Source organism: Geotrypetes seraphini, chromosome 5 (genome assembly GCF_902459505.1).
Source record: "Geotrypetes seraphini chromosome 5, aGeoSer1.1, whole genome shotgun sequence".
Classification (NCBI taxonomy): Eukaryota; Metazoa; Chordata; class Amphibia; order Gymnophiona; family Dermophiidae; genus Geotrypetes; species Geotrypetes seraphini.
In genome coordinates, this window is record NC_047088.1 from 236,684,452 (window position 1) to 236,708,169 (window position 23,718).

Consider the following 23,718-nt stretch of genomic DNA (forward strand, 5'->3'; position numbering starts at 1 on the left):
AGTCTTATTGCTTGTTTTCCCTCAGTGCTAGATCGGCATTGAGGTGGATGACAGAAAAAAAAAAAAAAAAGGAGGATTCATTCATCAACGGAGACAATTTGATGGTGCTACTGATATTAATGGAAGACTTGAAAGGAAAGAGACAAGCGGCGTGATATTGGAGTGTGTGAACAAACCAGAGGAAACAGAAAAAAACTGCTGACATTGAAAGAAGCTGAAGGGAAGATAATTCTTATTGGCTTTTCTCTGGACTGATACAAAGAGGCAGTGAGGGCAGGCTGATAAAAGAAAAATTGAATTGGCCAAAGGAAAAAAAAAAGGAAAGTTTCAATACTGTTCTAAAACTAGTGCTGTAAAAGCTATAATTGTGTAAAAACTGAAACAAGTCAAATTACTGTGAATTGTGATTAAAAGAGACTATACAGTCTCCTAAAAAATATAAAGAAAGTAAAAACAAAGAAAAAGAAAATAACAACATGGCAAGTACCAGACAAAGCAAAAATGAGACTGGCACGTCAGCAAAAAGACAAAAACAAGATCAAATAACACCAAGCAAGATCCCACTTCCAGCTGAAGAACATGACATATTGGGTAAAGCAGAAGTTATGGAAGAACTAAGACAAATTAAGCAGATGCTTAAAGAAACAGTAACCAATATGTCTGAAATGAAAGAAGAAATATTAAACATTCACAGACAAATGGAAAGTAATAACAAAAGAACAACTGAACTAGAATACAAAATGGAGGTTATAGAAAGCGAAACAAACAGATGTAAAAATGATAGTCTGGAATTAAACAAATTGAAAGATCAACTGGAAGACTATGAGAATAGAGGAAGAAGGAAAAACATTAAACTTTTTGGAATACAAGAAAACTTAGAGGGGAAAAATACTATTCTTTTTCTAGAAAATTTAATTCCAAAAATAATACAACTAGACTTGAAACAACCTCTAGAAATAGAAAGGGCACATAGGATCCCAATTAAAAATACAGAAAACAAAGACAGGCCAAGACCAATAATTTTCAAAATGCTTAGATACCAACAAGCATTAGAAATATTAAATGCTGCAAAGAAAGACAAAAATCTAAATTATAAAGGATCTAGAATATGGTTCCTACCGGACTTTGCCAAAAATACAGCAAACAAAAGAAAGAGACTATTAGACATGAGACCTCTACTAAAGGAAAAAGGTTTTAAATATGGTCTATATTATCCGGCGAAAATGAGAGTGTCATCTGGAGATAAATCCTTATATTTCGAGGATCCAGAAAAACTGAAAGCTTTTCTTTCTAAACCAGAACCTATGATATTTTAATATAAAATTTTAAGATGGGTTTTGATGACTTTATGAAATAATTATAAAAGTATGAAATATTGAAATATCTGAAGAAAGAAAAAAATGTAAAGACACATTAATGAAATGATATGAAAATATGACTCAGATATTAAAGGTTAATATAAATAGATAGAAGGGGAATTTGATTGAATATTAAATGCCTAGAGGGGAGGAGAATGTTTGGATTACAGTTCCAATGTGTATCCTTAAGCAGCTATTGTACTGGGTGGGAAAGGGAGGGAAAAAGAAAATATTTACTAGAATGATTAAGGAAAAAATATACAAGGGATTAGATATTTTAGGGGTAAATATGTGTGTCGTGAAAAACATTTTTTGGATTCTAAAAATGAAAGAAGAGGAAAGAAAGATTATAATGAGAAATATTAAAATGTATAATGTCTTTTAAAATATATTCTATTAATGTCAATGGCCTAAATCACGTAATCAAAAGGAAAAAAGTATTAACATTTCTAAAAAAGCAAAATGCGGATATTTACTGTCTACAGGAGACCCATCTTAGTATAAAGGAATCACAGAAACTATCGGGAGGGTGGGTAAAGGAATGTTTTTTTGCTCCAGCAGAGGGTAAAAAAGCAGGGGTAGCAATACTTATAAACAAAAAATGTATGGCCAAGATTAAGGTAAAAAATTCAGATCCACATGGAAGATGGATACATATTGATATAGGTATGGGAAATGATACCCTGACGTTGTTCAATATATATGCCCCTAATTCGAATCAATCAGAATTTTTTAAAAAATTACAGAATATGTTATTACCACTGGCTGCTTCTAATTTAGTAGTGGCTGGAGATTTTAATGCTGTAATGGATCCATTATTGGATAAAAAACCAGGTAAAAATATAAAATCTTTAGGTTTAGATAATTTGGTTCAATCATGTGATTTGAAAGATATATGGCGTATTCTTCATTTTAATGATCAGGAATTTTCATTTTGTTCACAGGTTCATAAATCATTTTCAAGAATAGATTATATTTTTGTTTCAACAAATAAAGTGCAACAGGTGGTTAAAGCTTCCATAGATCCTATTATTATTTCGGATCATGCGGGAGTATGGATAGAATTACAATTAGATCAATTAGAGAATGGTAGACCTCTTTGGAGATTTGATAATGCATTGCTTGTGGATGACAAATTTTTGGAAAATTTTAAAACACAAATTAACGATTTTTTTCAAATAAATTTAGTGGAGGATACATCTATAGAGAACGTATGGGATGCGTTTAAAGCAACTATGAGGGGTAATATTATATCATATTCAGCTTTTATTAGAAAACAGATTAAAATACAATATATAGAATTAGAAAAAGAAATAAAAATATTAGAAGCTAAATTGGTAAGTAAATGGGAATATGAAGTTTTGCAAGCTCTTTTGAAAGCAAAAGGTAAATATAATGAATTAACTTCAAAAATGATAAGAAGAGATTTGTTTTCCAAACAAACAGTGTATTATGGAAATTCTAATAAGGCTGGGAGATTATTGGCAAATTATCTTAAAGCAAAAAAAAGAAGAACTAATATTAATGGAATAAAAGACGATAATGGGATAATAACAAATCAAACAAATATAATATTAAAACAATTTTTAAAATTTTATAAGGACCTGTATTCTTCCGAGCCTTATTTGGAGAGACAAAAAGATGGAAAAAATTTTTTAGATTTAATTAATGGACCTAAGGTTCCTGATCATATAAAACGGAGTTTAGATGAACCTATATCATTAAAAGAATTAGAAACAGCATTGAGATCTCTTAGAGTTGGATCCGCTCCAGGTGGTGATGGTTATACAGTAGAATTTTATAAAACATTTCAAAATATCCTTTCCCCACATTTACTAAATTTATATCAGACACAACTTATAAAAGGTAATATTAAAGGTACTATGGCTGAATCAATAATAATTGTTTTGCCTAAGCCAAATAAAGATCCTACTATGGTTTCAAACTACAGGCCTATATCTTTGATAAATGTTGATAATAAACTTTTGGCGAAAATTTTGGCTTTGAGATTAGCCAAAGCTCTCCCACATATTATAGACATGCATCAAACGGGTTTCGTTGCTAAAAGACATTCTTCTAATAACTCTAGACTATTATTTCACATGCTAAACTTATCAAAAAAAATGGATGAACCGGCTTTTACAGTTTCATTAGATGCTGAAAAAGCATTTGATAGGGTAGAATGGAATTTTATGTATCAGGCTTTAAAATGGTTTGGTATAGGTTCCGGATTTATACAAATGGTAAAAACATTGTATAGCTTCCCGATTGCAAGATTAAATATTAATAATATGATATCTGATGGTTTTCAATTGCAGAGGGGAGTTAGACAAGGCTGTCCTTTATCTCCTTTGTTATTTGATGTTGTATTAGAACCCTTATTGTTAGCAATACAGCAAACGAGGGAGATACAAGGTATTCCATATTCAGATATGGAATATAAAATTTCGGCTTATGCTGATAATATTTTACTTTATTTGAGAAATCCAGAGTCAACCTTATCTTCTTTATTGGAATTAATTGATAAGTTTGGTAAATTCTCAGGTTATAAAATTAATTGGAATAAATCTGAAATTATACCCTTGAATGTTCATTGTGTAAAAGGATTATTTGATACTTTTCCATTCATATGGAAAGAAGAAGTATTTAAATATCTTGGCATTCAAGTTAAAAATACAATTGAAGATACTGTAAAAGAGAATGAAAAATATGTATTAAAAAAAGTTACGGAGTTATGTGAACAATGGAACCCATTACATATTTCTTGGTGGGGAAGAGTTCAAACTATTAAAATGATGATATTACCTGTAGTTTGCTATCAAATGAGTATGATACCTATGTATTTTCAGGGGTCCTTTTATAAAAAGCTTAATGGCATTTTAACAAAATTTCTTTGGCTTGGTAAAACACCTAGAATAGCTTTAGTAACTTTGCAAAAATCAATTAAGGAGGGAGGGGTAAATTTTCCAAATTTCTATAGGTACCATCAAGCCTATATTCTACGTCAGGGTATGTATTGGATCCTCCCAGAACTTATGGATAATGCACCGGATTGGTTATATTTGGAATGGCGCCTTATGTTTCCCCTAAATTTAGTTCATCTGCCAAGTATTAACATACCTAGAAGATACAGAGAAAATAAAATATTAATGGATACTTGGAAAACGTTGAGATTTATTGATAAATTAACACCTATCCCAATAAACAAATCAACTAATCAATCTATATGGATAAACTCCAAGATCAAAATTGGCGGAGCTCAAATCCTTTGGAAAACTGGATTATTGCAGGCATTAGATCTCTAGACGATGTTATTTCAGAAGGTAAACTGCTGGATTTTTCACAATTGCAACATAGATTTGGTCTTAATAAAACACAAAGTTTTAAATGGTTGCAATTGAAGCAGGCCATTCAGGTTGGGTTCCCTGAATGGAAAACATTAAATAATCAATATAGTTTAAAGTTCTTATGTTTTCAAGCAGACTTCCTAGGACATCAAGCCGCATTGTGGTATAAATTAATATCTGGATATTTGAATAAAATACCAAAAAATGGTCTAAGAGACATTTGGAGCATTGAGATTGGACATCAGATTAATGCATCTCAATGGCCACTAATTTGGTCTTGGAGAATGGGATGTACAGTGTCAGCATCTATGAGACAAACTTGGTTCTTCTTATTACATAGAGCTTTTTGGACCCCTACACGTTTGCAAAAATTAGACAGTTCTAAGTCCAATAAATGCTGGCACTGTAATCTAGAACCAGGGACATTAGATCATTTATTGTATCATTGTCCCTATATTAAAACTTTTTGGAATTCAATTTGGCCACAAATTAATAAATTGATGGAAAATCATATTGCAATATCATATGACACAATATTATTTGGAATGATGATGAGGAAAAAAAGTCAAATTTCACCAGAAAATAACAAGCTTTTATTAATTATGACAGGGGTTGCCATTCAGCATATAACTAATAACTGGAAGAATTACAACAACCTAAATTATACATTTTGGTGGAATACAATATGTCATATATTCAAAATGGAAAGAACAATAGCTATACAAAGAGGGACATATACTAAATTTATAAAAATATGGGGGCCATTGACAAAATACTGTAATGAATAAATAGTAGGATTTTTCTTCTTCTTTTCTTTTTTTTTTTTTTAGCGATCTTTTTCATGACACACATAGAGGGGGGGTAAAGAAAATAATTTCTACATAATATGTTATAATATATTATACAATATGCAATGTATGAATGAAAAGTAATAGAAGGGTGGGGGGAGGGAGAAGGGATAAAATTTTATTTAGAATATATTGTATTAGATATAAAAATGTTATTGAATATTCATCAATTGTATTCTAACATGTTGTACATTTTCTATAAAATTTGAAAATTAAAAATATTAAATATTAAAGTAATAAAAGGGTGGGGGGGAGGGGGAGGGGGAAAATCAAATTTAGATATATAATGTATTAGATATAAAAGTGATACTATGTATTTATCAATTGTATTTTAATATTTTGTACACTTTATGTAAAATTTGAAAATAAAAAAATAATGGAAAAAAAAAAAAAAAGTAATATACAGCTTTCCTAAATAATAGTATGAACCAATAGCAAAAATATTCTCTTTTATAAAACTGTAGATATTCTTGTTGAAATAATAACAAAGCCAATAGAACTGAAACAACAAAGGTAGGTCAGCTTGAGACATAGACTCCTAATTTTATCAATTCAGAAATGGACTTCTCTAACAGAAGAGACAAAATTTGATTAAGGGGAAACAAGGATCATACCCATCTTTGTAAAATTGTAAAATGACAGTAGATAAAAACCAATTGATTAATCCAGTCTGTATAGTGGAGATGAATTTCTGGTTTTTTGACAGCCCTCAGTATATCAGCATATACAGTAAGTTCCAGCAGTGTGATATGATTTAAATCACTAGTTAGAAAGACTTGGGACTGCTTTTATGAAGCCACGTTAGCGGCTTTATCACACACACAACTTTTCAGCGTGTGCTAACCCCTGCGCTAGCCGAAAAACTACAGCCTGCTGAAGAGGCTATTACGCGTGCTATTACGCGCGTTAAACCGCTAACGCGGCTTTGTAAAAGGAGCCCTTGATTTAAATCATGGTTTTCTACAGAAAGATTCATTCTTGCTGGTGTAATCATAACATTTACAACCAGATGAAAGTTTCATTTTTTGGAAAAATAACTTTACAGATTAGTTTTAAAGCTTTATTAAAAAAATACTGATTTGGTTACACTTTTATTTATTTAAAACTTTTTTATACTGCTTACAAAAAACTAAACAGTTTACATAAATTAAAACATACATAAAATAAAAACAAACCATATCATAAAATCTACATAATAAAACAATTTCTTCTCTTCAATTGTTAACTAATAAATCACAAGAGTACAATGGCAAACATGGTAAAGCAGATTCTTTTCTTTAAAGTCAACTAATAAATCACAAAAATGTAGTAACAAACAGCTGAGTTTTCAACTGCTTCTTAAACTGAAACCGGTTTACACACAATCGCAATTGGCCCACCAGGGCATTTCACATTATGACACCAGCAATACAGAAAGTCATCGCTCTAGTTTCTGCATAATTTTCCTGCACTACTGTTGGATTGTAAAGATTTATTAGGCTTATAAAGTGCCAGAAATTGTCAAAAGTACCATGGTGTTTTATGGTAAATAGTCTGATGGACAACAGAAATAACTTTATGTTGCACCTGAAATACAACTGGTAACCAAAGTAACTGCTTCAAAATTGGCGTAATATGTTCCATCCGGTCAACTCCCATTATTAACTTTGCTGCGGCATTTTGTACCAATTGTAATGCTCTCCCTCTTTGTTTCAAAATTCCAAGATAAGAGAGCATTACAAGAGTCAGTCTAACCTGGACAGAACCATCCCCTGCACAACAGTCTGAAAATCAGAAGACAAAATTAACGATTTCAAGCAATAGAGCACATGAAGTTGGTTAAAACATGCCTTGACAGTCTTAACTATTTACAACTTCATAGTCAGACCTGAATCCAAACCAACCCCCACAAGAAAAGGAGGGGGAAATAGTGTTAAAGACCATATTAAAGCCACACAATTGCAGGATCTGCAGGACAAGGAATAGGCACTGTGGATCAATTTGGAAAGAGAGAATGGTGAATATATTTACATTGGTATGATATACAGGCCTCTTTCACAGACGGAAGAAGTGGACAGAGATTTAATAGTAGACATTTAGAATATATCTAAAAAAGGGGAAGTTTTACTAAAAGGTGATTTTAACATGCCAAATATTGATTGGGGTATCCCTATTATGGAGTCTTCTAGAAGTAGGGCAATCCTGGATTTTCTACGAGGAGAACTGTTCCAGCAATTGATAATGGAACCTACACAGGATGGGATCATACTGGACTTAGTGCTTATAAATGGGGACAGTGTTTCTGATGTTACAGTGGGTGATCATCTGGCATCCAGTGATCGCTGATGGTACGGTCTAATATTAAGATTGGTATAGAGAGAGCTCATTCAAAAGCAAAGGTTCTAGACTTTAAAAAAACTAACTTTATTCGGATGGGGGATTACATCCAGGAATTGTTGTCTGGATGGGAACATATGGAAAGAGTAAAAATACAGTGGGCAAAACTGAAGGGGCGGCAAACCTTTTTGTGAGGCAAGTGTACAAGTAAGAGGAAAAGAAGGCCGCTTTGGTTCTCAAAAGTAGTAGCTGAGAAGGTAAGAAATAAGAGGTTAGCTTTCATAAACTACAAAAGAATGCAGAAAGAGGAAGACAGACAAAAATATCTGGAAAAGTTAAGAGAGGCTAGTCGTGTAGTCAGGAAAGCAAAGATGCAAATGGAAGAAAAAAATACCTGACATGGTAAAATGGGGAGACAAGACATTTTTTTTAGATATATCAGTGATAGGAAGAAGTGCAAAAGTGGCATTTTGAGACTCAAAGGTGAAGGAAAGAAATATGTAGAAGCTGATAAAAAAAGGCTTTATTGCTTAACAAATATTTCTGTTCTGTGTTCATGGCTGAAGCACTGGGAGCGGGACTGCAGAAGAGAAATGTGAACAGTGATGGAGACGTGGTAGACCCTGATCGATTTTCAAAGGTAGACAAAGCTATGGGGCCGGATGGTGTACATCTGAAGGTGCCGAAGGAACTTAGGGTTTGCAGCTGCCTGAAGGGAAGATTGTGAAACAGGCAGGCCTATGGTTAGTTCTGCTTTGGCGGAAATTAAGAACAATTAAATCGTATTTTGACTTTTTCTCATTTAGATTGCTGATTCAATCTCTTGTTCTCAGTACATTGGATTATTGTAATGTGCTCTATCTTTCGATATCCAAGAAAAATCTAAAAAGGTTGCAGATTATTCAGAATACTGCTATGCGTTCATTTTTGGACTGAAACGATCTGATCGCGTGACGCAGTATTACCATAAACTGCACTAGTTACCAATAGAGGCGAGTAATTTTTAAGTTCGGCTGTATCTGTTTCATGGCTCTCAGTGGGTTATTACCCAGTTATCTCATGGATTATTTTATATTTGCCAACAGAAAACATCTATTTGATCTGCGGTTCTTTGATTTTCCTTCTGTAAAAGGATGTGTGTATAAATGCTTCTTTAGTAAGATCTTAGCGTAGCAGGCAGCATTATGGGAACAACAAATTATTTATTTATTTCTAAAATTTCTTAACCGCCTATAACTAAGGGGTTTACAATTTAAAACATTCACAATGGTTCAGAGGATAACATACATAACAATACATTCAATACAATAATTCAGAAGACAACAAACAACAATACTTTCAATACACTACGTTTAGCTCACTAAAAACTGCAAATCATCAATTCTCAATAAATATAAGACACAGGCCATAATAAGATCCCTCTTTAGGTATCTCCCTTCAGCATAACTTCAAAGAAAATTAGTATGTATCTTTCTATCTTTACTTATTTGGCATTTAAAAAATTTATGAAGACTAAACTATTTGGTAAATATTTCAATTAATTAATTGTGTATACTGTGTATACTTGTATTTTAATTTTTGTTAACCGCACAGAACCACGAGGTAGCTGCTGTATATAAGAAATTTTGTTACGTCAGCAGTTGGCTCTGGGAGATACCATTTAAAACATAGCCCACGAACGCATGCCCAAAGTGGCTTACACAAAGGGGCCTAGAAGAGCCAGAAGCAGGAAGTTATCTTCTCTTCCATCATAGGAAAACGGGAAGACTAAAGTAACATCTTTTAACGTCAAAGGACCTATGGATCAACATATTCTGTTGAAAGGAACTGCTGGAACTGTGAGCAGTGTATCACCATCTGTTGCTTCCTTGACCTCTAATGAATGTACTCCTCCTTCTCAGCCTTGCAAATATACTTTAACAGAAGGTATTGCTTCACCAAAGGTAAACTTCAACCTTCAGAAAGGGGTTGATTCAGTGAGTAAGCCAACAGAGGGAAAGGTACTTGGCACTTTTTTTAAACTCTGCATTTATCTCAACCTGTACAAGTGGTTCTATTCTCTTTGTTGGGACCCTCATGATAAAACTATTACTTTACAAGATATATGGTAGGTTGTTACTTGAATAGAGCAATATATTCAAACAACTGTTTCAAATTTGTGGCAATTTACTCAAGATACTGTTACTAAAAGTGCTGAACATGAGAAGAAACTATCTCAAAATGAGCAATGAACACAAAATAGTCCTTCTGTTGTAGTGCTGCAATCTGCTGTTACTTCAAATATTAAAGACAGCTTGAATGAGAAAATTCCTCCAAAGTACTGGGAATTACAGTAGACTCAAACTTAACCTTCAACACACATCACCTCACTGGTTAAAAAATTATTCTTTAAAATGAGACAACTGAGGACCATAAGACTAGTCCTGACCCAGGACAGTAGTACAATTTATCCTAATACCATACCTGGACTATTGTAACTCATTATAGAAAAGGAACTCAAAAGACTTCAACTATTACAAAACATGACAGCCAGACTAATTTTCAGAAATAATATTTTCAGCAGAGGTCCTTCCTACCTGTGCGTGGTGACAGGTGATCGCTGCGGGGAGATCGTTGCTGGAGGCGGGACCAGTGGAAGCATAGTTGATTGTTGCTGGTTGTTGCTTAGGTTGGGGCAGCATCTGCTCTCTTATTGGGGAGGCGCTGGTGGTGTCTCCGGATCTGTGGAGTGGGGCCGTGCTGTGGACTCCTCCTCCTGGTTGTCAGCCGATAGAGGCAAAGTGCTGTATTCTTCGGGAGCTGCCCACAAGTATCCGCTGCCCACCGAGAACAGTGCAGCCCGGCGCTAGATTGTTGTGTCTCTGTGCATCTTCTGCCTGGAAGCGAATGAGTCAGGGCTGCAGCAGCTGGAAAGCCCGAGCTGATATCTGACCCGTCTGGACTTTTGCCGTTGGGATTATTTAAAATATGTTGAGGCAACAGAGCTGCTTCAGGAAGTTGGATTTCTGTCAGACTTATTTGATTTTTTTTTCCAGTTTATGAATTATTTTACATTTTATTCCATTGTTTTTACCCCTATTGTTTTTATTTTATTAATTGAATTTCCCTGAATTCTACTGTTTAACAGTTCCTCCCTTCTATTCCTTTTTATATATTACTTTAATTATTTAGATATCATTTACATAGATGGTGCTCCTATCTGTAAAATTAGGAATTTCTATGAAATATTCTACATGCTTCTCTCCTCTCCATTCCTTCCTGCCCTCCATAGTCCTCCCTACCCTCTTCTCACCACTTCCTCTGTAATGTTGCCTAGAGCTTGTATAGGTATGTGGAACACACAAATGGAAGAAATAAAATAAAAATTAATGTGTGTCCATAGATGGTTGGATCTAGAAACAAAAATGATTATGGAAAAAGATATTTACCCCTGGGTGAAGACCATGACCCAATAAGAAACAGGTGTTTATTTTACAAACTTTCAGAAGGTCCTTCAGGCAATGATTCTTCAGCTTCATTAGCCTATTCTTTCTTTTTTTTTTTTAAATCTGACACCTACAGTACAGCAAGGAAGATAACTGCAGAAGAGTAGACAACAGAGACAACAAGCTCCAACCATCCATGGACATGCTCACAGATGTTCTGGCACTCTAGTTTGACTAGTACTGGTTTAGAGTGTTTTATGATTTAATCTTGTACAAGTTCACCGTTTGAAACAAATTCAAAAGTGCTCAGAAAGCATATTACCTTTTCTGCTTCTCTAGTGTCATCAAACAGACGTTTCTGCTTGCGTGCTGGAACTGGCCTAGCAGTCTCCCAGGCCTCTACCCACATGTTGCTAGGAATCTTCATCCTGGCACTCAGCTCTCCCTTAATAACAATGTTTCCTTTTTCATCAACAACTTCTTCTTCCACATAATCTCGAGGAGAATACCATCTCACAAAATCTTCCAATGAGCAACCAGGGTTAGCTGCCTAAATTGGACATAAAACAGTTTGTAAAACTACTTGTAGATATTGTATCACATTAACCAATAGTATTAAACTATCCTTATAGGGTACATCTGTTTTTAGAAAGCCAAACTAAAATCATTCAAACATATAAAACCCACTCACTCTTGGTTAAGTAACCATAAATGAAGACAGAATTGTTTTATTTATTTTTTTTTAACTTTTTATTTATAGAATTTTCATTCTTTCAATACATGAATCACATATTATAAAATGTATAATAAAATATATATGTATGTACAAATTCATATCATAAATATTCATCCCTTTCCCCTATTAATTGTTTTTCCATTTTTCTTTCATATTAATATCTATATTTCCCACCCTAACCCTATATTACTATTATCAATGTGTTAAGATATCTGATCTCTAGAATAATTAGTCAATGGATCCCATATTTTCTTAAAATTTTTAATATTTCCTTGTTGTAAAGCCAAAATTTTCTCCATTTTGTAAATGTGACATACCGAGTTCCACCAGAATGTATAATTTAGTTTGGTAAAATCTTTCCAATTTTGTGTGATTTGCTGCATGGCAACTCCTGTCAATATTAAAAGTAATTTATTATTATTTGCTGATATTGGACTCTGTGTTCTCATTGCAGTACCGAATAATATGGTATCATATGAGAGTCCTACGTGATTTTCTAGTAATATATTTATTTGGGGCCAAATTAAATTCCAAAAAGCTTTTATACAGGGACAAAAAAAAATTAAATGATCCAATGTCCCTACTTCTATTTTACAATGCCAACATCTATTAGATCTAGTATTATCTATCTTTTGCAAGCGCGTCGGGGTCCATAACACTCTATGTAATAAAAATAACCATGTTTGACTCATAGATGCTGACTTTGTTAATCTTAATCTCCAGGACCAGAATTTTGGCCATTGAGATGCAGAAATTGTCTGTCCAATCTCAATGCTCCAAATATCCCTAAGTCCAGTTTTCTTTTTTTTATTTAGAAATCCATTTATTAATTTATACCATTTTGCGGCTTGGTGACCCAAGAAATCCGTCTGGAAACATAAAACTTGCAAACTATATTGAGTATTGAGAATTTTCCATTCAGGGAACCCTACCTGAATGGCTTGCTTCAATTGCATCCATTTAAAAAATTGTGTTTTATTTAGTCTAAATTTATTTTGCAATTGTGAAAAACTAAGCAAGGAACCTTCTGATATGACATCATTTAATGTTCTTATTCCTGCAGTTATCCATTGTTTCCAGACGATTTTAAATCCGCCAATTCTGATCCTGGAGTTTACCCATATTGATTGATTTAGGGATTTAGCAATTGGTTCTGGTGTCAGATTATTTATGTATCTTAATGTTTTCCAAGTATCTAATAAGATTCTGTGTTCTTTGTATCTTATAGGCATTGATATAGAAATTAAATGTTCTGGATTTAAAGGGAACAGGAGCCGCCATTCTAAATACAGCCAATCTGGTACATTTTCTAAGAGATCTGGGAGGATCCAATACATACCCTGTCTTAAAATATAGGCTTGATGATACCTATAAAAATTTGGAAAATTTACCCCCCCTTCCATAATTGGTCTTTGTAATGATACTAAAGCGATTATTGGTCTTTTCCCACACCAAACAAATTTTGTAAGAATATTGTTAAGTTTTTTATAAAATGACCCCTGAAAAAATATTGGAATCATACTCATTTGGTAACAAACCACAGGCAATATCATCATTTTAATTGTTTGAATTCTTCCCCACCAAGAAAGATGTAATGGATTCCATTGCTCACACATTTCTGTTATTTTTTTCAATAAAAGTTTTTCATTCTCTTTGACTGTGTCTTCAATTGTATTTTTGATCATAATTCCTAAGTATTTTATTCCATCCTCTTTCCAAATAAATGAATATGGATCAAATAATCCTTTGGTACAATGAACATTAATTGGGAGGATTTCAGATTTATTCCAATTAATTTTATATCCAGAAAATGTACCGTATTTTTCTATTAAATTAAGCATACATGGAATAGTAATTTCCGGTTCTCTTAAATATAATAATATATCATCTGCATATGCAGATAATTTAAATTCAAAACTGGTAAATGAGATTCCCTTTATTTCCCTAGTTTTTTTTATTGCAATTAATAAAGGTTCTAGGACAACATCAAAAAGTAATGGAGACAAAGGGCATCCTTGTCTAACTCCCCTATGCAAGTTGAATTTAGTTGATAAATTATTGTTAATATATAATCTTGCTCCAGGAGAGCTATACAATGTCTGAATCATTTTAATAAAACCGGATCCTATACCAAACCAATGTAAAGCTTGATATATAAAATTCCATTCCACTCTATCAAAAGCTTTTTCTGCATCTAAAGAAATTAAAAAAGCTGGATCATTTATATTTTTTGCTAAATTTAATGAGTGGAATGCAAGTCTAGTATTGTCTGATGAATGTCTTTTAGCAATAAATCCTGTTTGATGTACATCAATAATGAAAGGAAGAGCTTTTGCCAATCTTAATGCTAATACTTTAGCCATTAATTTATTATCCACATTTAATAATGAAATAGGCCTGTAATTTGAAACCAGAGTAGGATCTTTGTTTGGTTTTGGTAAGACTATAATTATCGATTCTGCCATAGTACCAGATATATTTTCATTCTTTATTTGATATTGAAACAAATTTAACAGATATGGTAATATGATATTTTGGAATGATTTATAAAATTCAACAGTATAACCATCTCCACCTGGAGCGGATCCAACTCTAAGAGACTTCAATGCTGTTTCTATTTCTTTTAAAGATATAGGTTCTTCTAAACTTCCTTTTATATGATCCGGAATATTCGGTCCAATAAAAGAATTTAAGAAAGTTAATCCGTCTTGTTCTTTATTTTTATAAGAATTAGAAGTGTATAATTCCTTGTAAAAATCAAGAAATTGTGTTATAATATCTTTTGTGTTGGTATGTGTGTTACCTTGTATATCTTTAATTGCAATAATCTTAGATTTTCTTTTCTTTGCTTTAAGAAAATTTGCTAATAATTTTCCTGCTTTATTTGAATTGCCATAATATTGTACTTGTTTATTGAAAATATCTTTCCTCACAATTTGAGAAGAAATCTCATTATATTTAACTTTTACTTTTAACAACTCTTGTAATGTATTGTTTTCCCATTTTGTAATTAATTTATTTTCTAAAATTTTTATTTGTTTTTCCATATCTTCATATTGTTTAAGTTGTTTTTTAATAAAAGCTGAATATGCAATTATATTTCCTCTCATTGTTGCTTTAAAAGCATCCCATAAAATTTCTATATTAATGTCATCAGAAGTATTGAAAGAATTCTTGCATTTTTGCTTTAAGATCTTCTAAGAATTTCGAGTCTGCTAATAAATCATTATTAAATCTCCATATTGAATTAAATTGATCATTATTGTAATTCTGAAGGTTAATCCACACACCAGCATGGTCTGAAATTATAATGGGATCAATTACTGCTTTTGATACATGCTGCGCTATGTTATTATTTACAAATATATAATCAATTCTTGAAAAAGATTTATGGACTTGAGAACAAAAAGAATATTCCCGATCATTAAAATGAAGGATACGCCATATATCTATTAAATTACAAGATTGTATTAAATTATCTAGTCCTAAAGATTTTATGATTTTACTTGGTTTTTTGTCTATAATTGGATCCATTACAGCATTGAAATCTCCAGCTACTACTAAATTAGAAGCAGCCAGTGGTAATAATAATTGTTGAATTTGATTGAAAAACTCCTTTTGATTTGAATTAGGAGCATAAAGATTAAATAAATCAAGGGTTGTACTTCCCAAATCCATTTTAATATGTACCCATCTTCCTTAAGGATCAAAATGTATTAATTTAAAGTTTGCAGTGCATTTCTTATTTATCAGGATCGCTACCCCAGCCTTTTTTCCTAAAGCAGGTGAATAGAAACATTTTGATATCCAACCCCCTGTTAACTTCCTAGATTCATTATCTGAGAGATGAGTCTCTTGTATAAAGTATATATCGGCGTTTTGCTTATGGAGAAATCCTAATAATTTGTTTCTTTTGATAGGATGATTTAAACCATTGACATTAATTGTATATATTTTAATATCCATTTAAAATTTTAGAACTATTTTGATTTAAATGTAATATAAGTTTTACGATCAGATATCCATACATTGTAATAATATAATTTCCCATTCCCATTTCCCCTCTCCTCCCATCCCACCCTCCCTCCCCCCTAATTAATAGCAGTGCACACTTGGCAACACACATATTAGATCGGTATCAAAAAACACTCCCTGAAAGTCCAAATCTGTTAAGATTCACAAATAAGTCATATATATTATAGTAGTTTTAAAGATAATTAATATTTTCCTTGACTTTTCATATTTCTATAAATCCGGTTGAGATTTTATGTTAATATAGACTTTAAATTAATTTATTATCCTATTATTCAATACACTCTTATTTTAATCTAAATCTAATAAATCATATAGTATAGATTATATTTTAAGTTCCCTTCTATGGTTCTTGTATATCAAATTATATGTTCCATTACTATTTTTGACCTTAATTTAAGTCTTATGTAAATATATTTAATTTTATAAATTTAAAAATATCACATTGTATAATCATATTATACTTATATATATTAAAATGAAATAATCTTTCATTATGTCAAACCCATTCATATACTGTTTTCTATAATATTAATCTTTAAAAACATGAAAAGATTAAAAGATATATAAGGTATAGGTTAAGTATGCGACAAAAAAAAAAAAAAAAAATTATATTCCAGAGCTCCCCCCCTTCAAACGCAGAAGTCTCTTTTATTCTTATATCGTGCTCTTTATTTACTAATATTTAATGTTCAGTACTTCCTTCTTCTTAGAAAATCATTCCTTCTTCTTTCACCGCCTCTTTGTATTTTTATATCCAGTTCAATATTCTTATCACATTTTGTTGTATTCCAGGTGATTTCTATTTTTCATCGTTGTTCAATTTTAAGATATAAGTTGGTCTTTGTTTCTGTTCCATTCATATTTTATTTTAATAGTTTATTATACAGCGAAGTAATTCTTTAATATCCATTCGAGAAATAACATCTCCTATTTATAATTCCTCTTTCCGGTTTCGTGAAGTCTTCTTATTCGCAGATTCTTTCGCATTGATGTCTGGGATTTGTAGTATTTGTAGTATTAAAGAATAGTAAAGATGTTGAAATACTGATTATCTTTTCAATTTGCTTGAGGGGTTAAATTAGTCACATGCATATAGTTCAAATAGTCTTACTGCTATTTTAAAGGAAGGAAGCTCCATCCTACAATCAATTCGCATACAGTTTTTCCTAATATTAAAAATTATAATTGAGATCAATAGAATTCAGCTGATGCCTTAACTGTTTCATTCCATTATGGAATACTCAGCCAGACCATATCATTAGCATAAAGATCGTTGAAGTGTAATTTTGAATAAGGTTAAAAACATTCTAAATCGTTACTATGGGTAAACAATATTATTTTAATAAGTGTATATCATAAAATAAAATAAAAGTTTTTCCAGTTAAAATAATATAACATATAACAAAGAGAAATTAAGGTGACATTGGTAATTCTTGGCTTTGTATAAATTTTTGTAGCTCTTCTGCATTGTCAAAAGTTAAAGTTTTATCTGCAATAGTTACTTTCATATTAGCCGGGTATACTATACCAAACTTTGCTCCCATTTCTCTTAGTTGTGGTCTCAAGTCCAGGAGCTTTTTTCTTTTGATCGCTGTACTTTTTGCAAAGTCTGGAACAAAATGAATGCGGGCATCTTGAAATTGTAATCCTTTATTTTGTTTTGCAAGTTGAAAAATTTCTATAACCTGCTGGTGGCGCAACAGTTTAAAGATCAGTGGCCTTGGTCCTTGATACCTTCCTGATCTTTTTGTAGGCACTCTATGTGCTCTTTCAATCTCTATGGGGTACTTGGTTTTTAGAGGAAGTAGTTTAGGTAGTAAATTTTCTATAAATGCCACCGGATTTCCTTTCTCTGCTCCTTCCGGGAGACCAATCAGACGAATATTACTCCTTCTTTCACGATTCGATTGATCCTCCAACTCTTTAGTAAGCAAATCAATTTTCTTTTTTTCATTTATGTTGTTAGAAATTTCTTTTTCAGCTGTTATTAATCTTTCTTCCATGTCATTGCACTTTAACTCCATTAAATCCATTTTTTTATTTAACGTGGATACATCTTCAGTTAAATTGTTAACTTTTTTAGTAAGAAGTAAAAGCATTTCTTTGATTTCTTTCAATTCTTTCATTACTTCTGGATCTCCTGTTTTTGATCCTGTTTCTTGTTCAGGCTTTGCTCTCTTGCTGCTTCCCGAGACCGCAAAATCATTTTTATTTTGTTTTCCTGAAGCCATCGCGTTTTTTTCTTTATTTATCATTAAATAATTCTTAAATCTCCACTTTTAGTAACTTTTTTTTTTCTTTCAAGGACTTTTTTCACGGAGCTCTTCTGTTATCCGACCTTCCTCATGCGTGTCCAAGCCACGCCAAAAAATTGTTTTATTTAAAAAAAAATACCTAAAATGTAGTTATTTGGGTAAGCCTGAAGCATCAAGAAACATGAAAAAAATGCTTCATTATGGATTTTCTGTTTCCCAAATTGGACTCTTGAAAATTAACTCACCTTCATTGGATTGCTATCATTTTCAATAGGACAGATGCAAGACAAAAGAACAGGATTTTGCCAAGGATTTTGCATCAATGAATCATCTCCGAAGATTGCATGAGTTGTGGATGCAAAATCCTATATGCATCGATGACAATTATGTACAGAGAAAAGTGATAAAAATGATAAAAGGCACGAGATGACTTCCCTATGAGGAACGACTAAAAGAGTTTGGGCTCTTCAGCTTGGAGAACTGACGGCTGAAGGGAGATACGATAAGAGGTGTATAAAATACTGAGGGCTCTTTTTACTAAGCTGCAGTAGCGTTTTTAGTATGCGCTGAAGATTAGCGCGCACTAACCCCTGCGCTATCCGGAAAAACTAACGCCAGCTCTATGGAGGTGTTAGCATCTAGCGCGCGCTAAAACCGCTAGCGTAGCTTAGTAAAAGGAGCCCCGAGTGTAGTGGAATGAGTAGATATGAATTGTATGTTTATTCTTTCCAAAAATACTAGAAGGCATGCAATGAAGCAACTAAGATCAGTTTCTATTAGTGTCATATAGTAATTCTTTCTCTGTTCTCTTATATGAGCCTTATAATTACTAAAGGGGTCTTTCCAAAACAGCTTACCTTCTTTAGTCTATGCCGAGTAGTTTAGTGGCATTCAAAAAACCAACATTTTCTCTTTTTTCCCCCAATACGTTTGCCATTATACTAAGGGGCAGATGTTTTACATAAACTTGAACATTTTTATAATGGGGCTAGATTATCCAAGACATCTTGTACCCTACAATTTCAATTTTCAAGCATAAATGGTTTTGTAGAGAATCTATCAAAGTTGGCCAATAACACTGACCAAATATTTTCACCATCTATTTTGCCTCTGATATAATAAGTATATTTCTTTTATGTGATTTTGCTTTATATCTAGACCTCTCAAATTCAAGATGAATTGCAAGAGAAAAATATCAGACCTTAAGACTAAGATTATGGTAGGATGCAGAAAAATGCTAGACATCTAACTTATAGCCTTTCTCATGGGAGTTTGCGCCACTGAATGTTTTAAAACCCAATAATTCAAAAACAAAACCCAAAACCCATAAAAATCTGAAGCTCTATCATCTGTGCTATCTTCCAAATGCAAACTGGCATGCCAAATAAAATACAATAATTATACGTAACATATTGCAAAAGAAAATCCTATAATATCTGCTTTACCTCTGCCCAAGAACTAGGTGGGCAATAAATTAAGAGGCAACCCAAGTTATTTTGTGAAGTAGAGTCTGATATCTCACAAGCTATATATATCTAAACATGATTAAATAAAATCCACCAAAGAAACCTTGGAAAATGATTATAAATAATGCCTACACCGCCCCCTTTTTAAATAGGCAAGGTTTATGAAGAATATTCTGGCAATGAAGTAGTTTTTCCAAATGTTCCTCCTTAAGCTGTTCTATAGTGTTGCCAAGATAAAAAACAAAAAACAAAAAAAACACCCTCCTTGCATCAAGCTTTATGATAATCTTACTGGTGACCTCACCAGTCACTGAGTTTTGTTGTTTAATCTACTCTTTTTCACTCAATAACTTTCTGTCCCACTTTCATACCGGATAATCTATCTGTTTAGTAGGCTGCTGTGTGGAACAGAGTCAAGGCTTCATTGAAAAGCAGAGAGACTACATTCACTGCACTTACCTGATCCACAGGTTACCCTAACATCCACATGTGTACATATGGAGGAATTCATGCTACCATGAGAGATTGCTTACCTTAAAAGATTCCATATCTGAGAGCAAGCAGGCACTCTGCATCCGTGCTCGAAGGTGAGCTCCTTCTGCTGAAGTCCCCAATTTAGCTAATACCTCTGACTGTTCTTCCAGTAAATCTTCCGTCATGGGCGAGGGTTCCTGAAAAAAGTCAACAGATCCAAAATCTTTAAATTGTTGTGTTGTTTTTTTTTTTGTGGAAACTCATTCTATAGTTTCATGCTAGAAAGGAAAAAAAAATCTCATAAAACAAGAGTGATAAATCTCAGAAACTTTCTCTACCCTAATAATTTTCCCCAAAATCTACTAGCGACTGCTTAATCTTTGCTAACACAAGGTTCCAGCACAATGTAGGTAGCAGCCCACCAAGTGTACCCTTACTTTCTATGAGCTATGTGGCACCACTAAAAGAGAACACAGCACTCCAAGACTGTTCTTATGAAGATAACAAGGGGGAGAGATTGGCACAGAGTACAGTTGGGGAGGGGAAAACAGGGGCAACATATATTTAGAAAAGCTAGTGACAAAAATATTACTTTCCCCTAAAATGTGCTCAATTTTGTGTTTCTCGTTTTGCTTTTCTTTGCTCCTCCATCCATCCTTCTTCCTTTCTCTTCCTCTTCATTATGCCATCTCTCCCTGCAGCCTCTTTCTTTCCTTGAATTACATTCTGCCTCAAACCTTTTCCTTTCCATTTAATTTTACTGGATTATATTGGGTTTCCCCCCTCCATAGTCAGCAATACAAAAGTCAAGCAATGGTATTATATTTATTCTGCATAGTACCTCTGAAGAAACAAAGAAGTGCTCATTACAAGCAGGGCTGGAAAATTCAAGTACATCTATGATGCCCAAGTGTGTACTTTGGGAGTGGCAACCAGCTTAAAGATGGTAAAGAAAAATTAGCTGGAGTGGCTGCTTAGCTGCCACAAGCAAGGGAGAGACAGCTGGAGTGACTGCTGGGCTGCAGCAAGAATGGGAGAGCACAGTGTGGTAACTGGATACTCTGGGGTAGAATAAGGTACACTAGGGCCTAGCAGAGTGAGATGTGGGGAGTGTGTGGTGCAGTGGTAAGAGCTACAGCCTCAGCACTCTTAGTTTGTGGGTTCAAATCCCACACTGCTCCTTGTGACCCTGGGCAAATCACTTAATCCCTCATTGCCCCAGGTACATTAGAGTGTGAGCCTGCCAGGACAGATAGGGAAAATGCTTAAGTACACCACTTAGGTTATAAGTGTTATATAAATGCTATAAATAAATGCAACTGCTGTCACTGGCTGGGCCACAAAGACTAGGAGGGAGGGCAAGAAGAAGGAAAAGTGGAATGGATGGTATCTGGAGGAAAGGGAAGGGGACATCATGGAAACAAAAAGTCAAATCAGCAAAATAAAAATAAAGCTAAACAAAAGTAGACAAAAAATCAACAGCATAATAGCAAAAAAGTTTCCCTGACTCCTAAAAAAAAAAAAAAAGAAAAGTTATTTGTGCCTCTATTTTTCACCTCATTACTAGGTTAATAAAATGTAGCATTGTCCCTGTCCATGCTGTACATATTTTGTTGATAAGCAAAGGGCTAAATTAGCCATTAGGCAGACTATGCAGTCATGTGGGACAGCAGCTTCAAGAGGTGACAAGGAGCAGCTATAGTTTATAGACAAACATGATTTAATGGGACAGAGTCAGCATGGGTTAGCAGAGGGAGATCTTACCTCACCAATTTGCTTGACTTCTTTGAAGGTGTGAATGAACATGTGGATAAGTTTCAAGTTTATTGGCATTTGATGAATCGCTTATCACAATATCTAAGCGATGTACATAGTAAAAAACCACCAGACGGTGGTTTAACATACAATTTAGACATACAATTTAGACAGGTTAGACATAGAACAAACAGTGAGGTGTTTGATGTAGTGTATCTAGATTTTCAGAAAGCTTTTGACAAAGTTCCTCAGAAAATTAGTCATAGGATAGGAGGCAAAGCTATTTGAATCATCTTAGTTTCCAAGTTCTCCAAAGGACTTGGAGAACTTTTCAGTCATCAACAGATATATCTTCCAGTAGATATAAATTCTGTTTATCTCTAGTTTTTTAAAAAAATTCTTCAGCAAAAGCATCAATGCCCCCATTTCTTAATGCTTTTATTTTGCAACTATTCAGCAGATCTGAGACCACCACCACTAACTGAAAATATGAAGGTTCTTCAAAAGGTTTCTGCACTTTCATATTTTCACACTCTACCAAACCATTCTTTTCTGATGGCATTAAGAAGTCAGTAGGATGATGGGAAAAATGTATCGCAAACAGGGTGATTATGTGGAAAAGTGATGCAATTTGCTTTTGAGATATTTAATAGTACTTAAAAAAATAAAAATGCGGAAACTTTTTGAAGATCCCTCATATAATTAGCCTTAGTTCATTTTGCTTTGACCTTATGAAAGCTGAAAAGCTCCTGAATGGTTAGTCCAAAAAAAAAAAAATTACCACCTTCAACTGAATTATCTTAAACTAAGAAAAACAAATTTTAGGCAATCAAAACGTATTGCCAATAATTTGTAAAGAAAATGTCTAACCTGCGTTACTGGGATGTATAGTGGCTCTCCAGAATGCAACAAAGTTAGTTTTCCAGACTGATGTAGGCGACCTTCTGGTTTCAAGTTTGGAGGTTCTTTGTTTCCTTCTTTAGTTGTGCTTTTCTTTAAACCGTCTTGACCATTTCCTTTAAGATCCTCTGTCTCACTTAAACATTCAAAAAACTCTTCTTCACTGTCACTCCAAGAGTCCCATGATTTTCCCATTTCCCCCTTTTCTTTCTGATTATCAGTACTGGGATTATCAACAATGCTGCCCACATTTCTCGACAATCTTGTTTCTGAGAACTTGACTGCAGAGCAGTCTGAAGTAGTTCCTCTTTTCTCTTCATCTCTTGTCTTTTTTCTTTCAATACAACAATTTAACATCTGAAAGAAAATGTTCCCTGTTAAGTGAAAGGCTTTTCTTAGCAAGTGTCATTGCAATAAAAAATTAAACCAGGACTTGACCTTTCCGTAAACCATAGGAATAGAGGCAGAGCCTAATGGTTAGTGCAGTAGGCTGAGAACCTAGGGAACCGAGTTCAATTTCCATTGTGGCTCCTTGCAATTGGGCAGTTACTTAACCCTCTTATGTTCCAGGTACAAAAAAGCACAGTTACTTACCGTAACAGGTGTTATCCAGGGACAGCAGGCAGATATTCTTAACGTATGGGTGACGTCACCGACGGAGCCCCGGTACGGACACTTTAACTAGAAAGTTCTAGTTGGCCGCACCACGCATGCGCGAGTGCCTTCCCGCCCGACGGAGGAGTGCGTGGTCCCCAGTTAAGAAGCTAAGAAGCCAACCCGGGGAGGTGGGTGGGACGTAAGAA

General features: G+C 33.5%; 1 protein-coding gene across 1 annotated transcript in view; it reads right to left on the reverse strand.

Annotated features, from left to right (window-relative positions):
- The window catches only part of RAB3GAP1 (RAB3 GTPase activating protein catalytic subunit 1), a 168,333-nt gene that overhangs the window by 39,922 nt on the left and 104,693 nt on the right, over positions 1-23,718 (reverse strand). Inside the window, exons 17-19 of the mRNA XM_033945735.1 lie at positions 22,886-23,272; positions 20,320-20,457; positions 11,617-11,844 (exon numbers count right to left, since the gene is read on the reverse strand). Coding sequence (XP_033801626.1) covers positions 11,617-11,844; positions 20,320-20,457; positions 22,886-23,272 — 753 coding nt within the window. The remainder of the gene's footprint in view (positions 1-11,616; positions 11,845-20,319; positions 20,458-22,885; positions 23,273-23,718) is intronic.